Below are 6,695 nucleotides of genomic sequence, written 5' to 3'. Positions count from 1 at the left end.
CATTTCGAGGCCACGAAATAGGTATAACGTGCCCACGAAATACTTATTTGTGGCCACGAAATACTATTTCGAGGGCACGAAACAGGTATAACGTGCCCACGAAATACTTATTTGTGGCCACGAAATACTATTTCGAGGGCACGAAATAGGTATAACGTGCGCACGAAATGCTAATTTGTGGGCACGAATTGGGTATAACGTGGCAATGAATTACGCATTTGTGGCCACGAAATAGATAACGTGCGCACATCTTATTGATAGAATTCCTGGACAGCTGCGTAGAGACACAAGCATAAAAGTAGGCTAAATACACCATGGACAGAGACAGTCTGATTGAGTTTTATTTCAGGCTGGGAATGAGCTACAAATGCATTTTGAAAAGCCTGGCAATGCAAGGAACCATCATTACGGAGAGACATTTAAACCGGATATTGAGAGCCAAGTCGCTTTACAGACGTAAGTACGACCTGGACGCCGGGATAGATTTTATTGTGAACCAACTGCAAGGGCCTGGGAAGGATCACGGTTATCGGTGGATGTTTACAAAGTGTAAACAACACGGCATTGCGATCAGGAAAGAAGACGTCAGGATCCTCATCTCTTTACTGGACCCAGTAGGTTCCCAGGTTCGCCAGACCAGACGTCTCAGAAGGAGGCAATATTTTGCTCAGGGGCCTAACTGTGTGGCACATAGACTCTTATGACAAACTAAAGCCATATGGGATATGTATTAATGGATGCATCGACGGTTTCTCACGCAACATCATTTGGCTGCGGGCCGCACACACTAACAGTGACCCAAAGGTTATCGGAGGTTACTTTGTGGAAGCAGTGGAGAGTCGTGGGGGTTTCCCCAGGCTCGTACGAACTGACATGGGCACTGAGAACGTGTTGGTCAGAGACCTCCAGCGTTATTTACGGAGAAATGACGGGGATGATAGAGCAGGAGACAGAAGCTACGTCACAGGAGCAAGTACCGCAAACCAGAGAATTGAGAGCTGGTGGGGAGTGATGAGAAAAGAAGGAGTCGAGTCATGGATCAAGCTTCTAGGAGAACTGAAGGACGAAGGATTCTTCTTTGGGGATTTCATTGACAAAGCTCTGTCACAGTTCTGCTTCATGCCAATCATTCAGGTAAATGACCCATATTATGATAACCAGTGGTGGTAATTAATTACATTAAATTAAGCTGTTTTAGCAGTAAGGGTAACAAAATAATTGTTTACATAGTTAAAACGACGTTACCTTTACCGTACGGTAAATGCAATGTATTCCTAACGTTGTTGAAGGTCAACTGCGCTCTGTATGTGCGTAATGGAGGCTGAAGCATCAACCCAGCCAAAGTTTTTAAATCAGGGAACACTTTGCCAATTGAACTGATCAGAAGTCAGCACGACTTAAATGTTGTTTTTTTCTGATCGGAGGACATTATCCTTGTCTGCACTCATTCTGCATCAGCAGTTATGCTGCAGCTAACGATCTGTCACTGCCAGTCTGTCAAAAGCAGTCAGGCTTCACGCATCAGTAACTCTTCAGCGCTCTATCATTGGTACGTTCAGGTCTGAGATGATATTGGATCCCCTCATGGGATTGAAAAATATTGATTTTGTCACCTGTATTATGCGCATAAAGTTGAAAAGCTTTGCGCATCCGCACCAAGATTAGTATTAGTATTAGTATAAAGCCCAGATCCCACAACTCAGTGGTTTGCCTGGTGTGGTTCTTTCTTTTCTTTTTTTGCCATCACTCCCTCTTCCTTTGGTTTTCATTAAACTGCATCCAAACATTGCTGCTTTTCAATTCATTTAAGGATGCACCACACTTATTTTCGACCATTTTAAAAATGCCTTGTATTACAGCTCTGACCTAATTCTTGTTTCTTCATCAGGAGGTATTGAATGACATCCGGAGTGTTTGGAATGCTCACCGTATAAGGCCCTCAAAGAATAACAACGTGCCCTGTGGGATACCTGATGTCATGTACATGGCCCCTCACCTTTGGGGTGCAGAAGACTGTCTCGTTCCACTGACAGAAGATTTGACCTTGTGTAAAAATAGCTGCACTTTTGTTAGTTCAGTCCCATGTGATGTGCAAGTATTTGATTTGTGCACAATAATAATGGAGGAATCAAGCTTGGAATTCCCATCTACCATGTCCCAGGCCCTTGATTTATATTTTCATCTCAGGGATACAGTTCGTTCACAGTTATTTGAGGCTACTTAAATGGACACAAACATACAAATGTAGTACATTTTGTACTTCAGTACGTATTCCTACAGCTTAATGTACTTATTATTAAGTAATTATTTTTCTCCAGTGTGTAGTTATCTTGTCTTTGTATCGAAATTATCAGAAAAGACTGTATAACATAATTTTCATTTTGTCCATGTCAGTAAATTAACTCATCATGAAGTGTTGCTTGCTCTTGGTAGCTACAAAGCGTGGAGTATTAAACTAAAATATGATACAGGTTAGAAAAAAAAAATCCTTTTGGGATTGAGTTAAACTTATCACACTGTTAAAGCATCAAAAGTTGTTCATAATAGTTTTTGGTACCAAAAATGTGTTAATTTCTAACAAAAAAAGAGCACCTTGGATAACAACCACATAGACTGGCAATATATCTAATGTTGTGATCAATTAGACAAGAAGACCAAGTAGGCTAAAGTGTAGAATCATAGTTGTGTCACCAATGCTCCAAATGTTTCTTGAGCCTATAATTTTGTTATTGTGGAATAGATTAAAGCAATCCCATGTTTGATAAAGAACGGCTTTTTTTCTTAAAAATCACAGCACGTGTATGACATTATAGAATGAGTAGTTAAATAACTTTCAGCTGTGTCATTAGACATGTTCATGTTTAAAGATGTATAGAATGTAACAGAGAGGACAAAGTTTTGTACCAATGAGAATGGTTTACTGGTGTCTTTCAAAATACACCATACTCAAAAACAGGTTGTATTTTGCATATAATAACAGGATAAAATAACAGTTATTTCTAAAATGTTATACAAACCTCTTTACAATGTAACCAATCTCTGTAATTGACAACTTTTCTTCTAAACCCATTAGGAACATAAAGGTTCACATTCTTGTTTCTATTAAGATTTCTGCAAACATCTGAAATACTTTAATATAGAACATGCTTAATCAGTTGGAATATGGTATTTGTAATGGTGTTGTACTTATGTATGTATATACAGTAGAAAGCACTCAGCAATCTTCCAGTTTGTAGAACTGTTACTGTATGCTATATTGGAAATATTTGTTACTCTTCCTGTAGTAAAAAAGTATTAGAATGTTAAAATTAGTAATTTATTTTGGCACTAGCCAAAAACACAGTAACAATGTGTGCAGCAGGAACAGATGCACTTCTATGTTTAGTGTACGGATTCCTACCAGGTGAAGCACTGAAAATGTTATTTAAATATGTATATGTATTTTCAACTGGTGTTGTTTTGTGGTCTCATTCCCCAACCAATTTGTTGCCTTATTTTGTCCCCAACACTCACTGCTGCTTCTGCAAAATCAGAGTGCTAAGTGCTGTCTACTACAGGTAACTCCACTTTAAAAAACCTGAACATTCCCTTTAGCTTACTATTTTAATTGGGGGGAGAAACTAAGAAAGCACTTACTGACCAGATGAAAAAAAAGGCTGCACATGAAAAAGGCACAACGGGCTACACTGTTAAGAGAACTTAACCACCCAGTCTATTGAACATTCACATTCATTCCTTCATGTTACTGTTAACTACACCCGTGTTTCTATGAACTGTTAGGGTGGAAAACCTAAAACGTGTAGGGCAGAGTGCCTTGAGGACCAAGGTTGGGTAACACTGACCTACACCACATCCATCACCCACATAGAGCTTGCGAGAATGCTGTTAAATTCACTGCGAAAGTCTGGATAGCTGTGATAACCAAGGGGCAGCTTTAGTACACATCCACATGTGTGGGATTGTGGTCTGCGGAGGAAATCTGTAGTTTCTATGAACTCAATTAGTATGGCTTTATCCAACAGATTGGATCCTGTACAGAACCGCAGGAAAAGCTGAAGATAATTGAAATCAATTTCTCCAATGTACCTTTTCAGGTAACGAGAAACTGTTGACTGGGCAGCTGTCATCTCCTCTGGAAAGATTAGAAGCTCCTTCACTGTTTTTACAGTCGGTTTTTTTTCTGCTATGAAATGATGCAGTCCTTCTGGTGGGAGTAAACCAGCTACAGAACCCACAACGGGACGCCAGCACTTGATTACAAACATTGGGGCCTGAATAAGTACTTTGTGTCCTATCTGTGCCAAAACAGGGAGCAGTGTGTCCTTGGTAGGAACCTGCTTGCACTCATGTGCATCAAGTACTTCCAGCAATTCATCTGTATCCACTGAATTGAAGTCATCCAAAGCCTTCAGGAGAACAGATCGCTCTTCTTGTGAGACGTACAAAAGAAAGGAATCTTTTAAACTACTGGTTGTTGAGCCGTACAATATCTCCTCCAGAAAGGGTATTGCAAGCTTCACTGGGAAGTAACCAGCTTGCTTCCACCCTACAACAAACACTCTAGCTATAGCCTGCCATTCTTCACACTGAAAGTCATGCCGAATGAATGGGACTTTCACCTCAACTCCCAATGTGCAGCTGTCATAGAAATCCATCCAAAATTCTGTCAGGCAGTCCCGCAAAACACCACTTCCTTCCCCCTGTTCAAGCTCTCCATTTGGTAACAACATTTTGATATTGACCTCAGATGAAATAATGTTTGAGTCCTTAAAGGCACTGATCAAATCAGTAAGACAATGACCTCTTCTAACAGTTAGTATTACGGGACAAGATCGTGGTTCAGGGGGTGCTTGGTCAGGAATATTGGCCTCTCCTGTCAGCCCCGGTGAGAGAGACAATGTGTGATGAGGTGGATCAGACTCTTTTTCTGTAAACAGTGTTTCAGGGTTTAGTTCAACCACACTAATATCCACCCTGTTATCCCCACTAATAATAACAACTGCATCAGAATCTTCACTTTCACCTACATTTGGCAGACCATCCCATGGTAATGTGTCATTCAGTTCAAAATATCCACTTGTGGAAGCTCCATCATTAATTACAAAGTTTGATGGTTCTGAATTTATGTTTTCCGCCAACAGATCATCAGCGGCCTGATTAGGTTCATTGCCAGTGAGATCTACCACAGAGGGCTGGGTTATTGCATGAATGGCCTCTACGTCTTGGGGCTGCTGTTGTGTTTTCTTTCTGGTACACAGATAAAGTCGCAGAATTTTGACTTTACTTTGCTTATACAACTCATCAACTGTACTGGAAGCATCCACATGCATCTGTGAGCTCTCAATATGAGTTGAATAGTGTGAAAGACTTTTGTTTTTTTTTTGAGGTGCCATTGGGGAAAAACAGATTTTCAGCCATAAGTTTGATATTTGACACGGTTTCATTTTTATCTACAGATAAATGCCTTGTTCCACCACCACTTACAGACTTCACCTGTTTGAACCCACCCTTCGACTCATCAAAATCCATCCAGCCAACCTCAATTCGTCTAACTGTTCGTTTTGCATTTGTATTTTCTGCCCACTGAGACAATTTCTTTTTAGGAGGCATTCCCTCAGCTCCTGTCAGTCTTTGTCGTAGCCTTGAGAGTATAGATTCTTTCCTGGATGGTGACGTCCGTGTACTAACAACATGAGGATACAACATTTGAAACGTCAGCAGATACCATTTAGAACATAGTAACAATATAGGTCTGAATAAATAACTGCCGAATTGCGGGATAACAATATGAAATAAATATAAAATATAATACACTCACCTTAAGGACATCACCAACAGCAAGGACTCCGTACTATGGCTGACGCAGGTTCTAGTGAATGTGCCCTGGGATAATATATATATATATCATCAAGTGTTTCGTGGCCACAAATAAGTATTTCGTGGGCACGTTATACCTATTTCGTGCCCTCGAAATAGTATTTCGTGGCCACAATTTATTTATTTTTTGTACCATGTCATCAGAGGGGCTCCGTAATTAACATCCTTCCAGATTGTGGGTCAAAGAGCATTATGACTTTCAACACACAAGTGCAGTAACACACTCCTTTAAGGTGCTTTTGTAATATGTTACACTTTACAGCACCAGTGTGACCTTTTTTATTTTAGTATATTACGTTTGTTCTTGAGTGGAACGATGTTTAGTTTATCCATGTGCCATATAACAGCAAATTTGGGATAATAATCAGAGATGAACACTGACACTAGAGAATAAGACTTCACTACTTCTGACTCAATTTTGCAGTTGGATACATTTCCATGATGATTTACATAAACACATACTAAAACTACAATGTGACATAAAAGGAAATATCATTTGTTGGTAGTTTTCTGTGATATTTTGAATAAATGATGTAAACTAATATTTAACTACTTCCTCTAAGCAGCTTTAGGAATCTAAACTACATGTTTCCATTGATCAGCTTTGCTGTAGTTCAGCTTCTCCAGTGGGAAGTAAAAATAGTTGGTAAAACTATGTAGTTACCCTCGCCACTGCCCAACATCCAAAGGCACCAATTTAATTATAATTTGATTTACTGACCCAACAATATACCCCAAGGATTTGGAATGAAGTCTATGTCTAACCATTAGCTTTACTGCCAACTGTCAAATGGCAAAATTCCCAGCTCCAGCTCTCT

The 6,695-nt window shown here is 39.8% G+C and overlaps 1 protein-coding gene across 1 annotated transcript; it reads left to right on the top strand.

Annotated features, from left to right (window-relative positions):
• Positions 1-314: 314 nt before the first annotated feature.
• Positions 315-2,224, top strand: LOC146616929 (uncharacterized). The gene is made up of 3 exons (XM_085372887.1): positions 315-456; positions 695-1,134; positions 1,889-2,224. The coding sequence occupies exons 1-3, from the start codon at positions 315-317 to the stop codon at positions 2,222-2,224; spliced, it is 918 nt and encodes a 305-aa protein (XP_085229013.1).
• Positions 2,225-6,695: the final 4,471 nt, after the last annotated feature.

This window comes from Diplotaxodon limnothrissa, linkage group LG15 (genome assembly GCF_057381915.1).
Source record: "Diplotaxodon limnothrissa isolate DT_005_m linkage group LG15, D_limnothrissa_male_GT1.1, whole genome shotgun sequence".
Classification (NCBI taxonomy): domain Eukaryota; kingdom Metazoa; phylum Chordata; class Actinopteri; order Cichliformes; family Cichlidae; genus Diplotaxodon; species Diplotaxodon limnothrissa.
The sequence above is the reverse complement of the archived record's forward strand: the minus strand, read 5'-3'. Positions and strand labels throughout refer to the sequence as shown.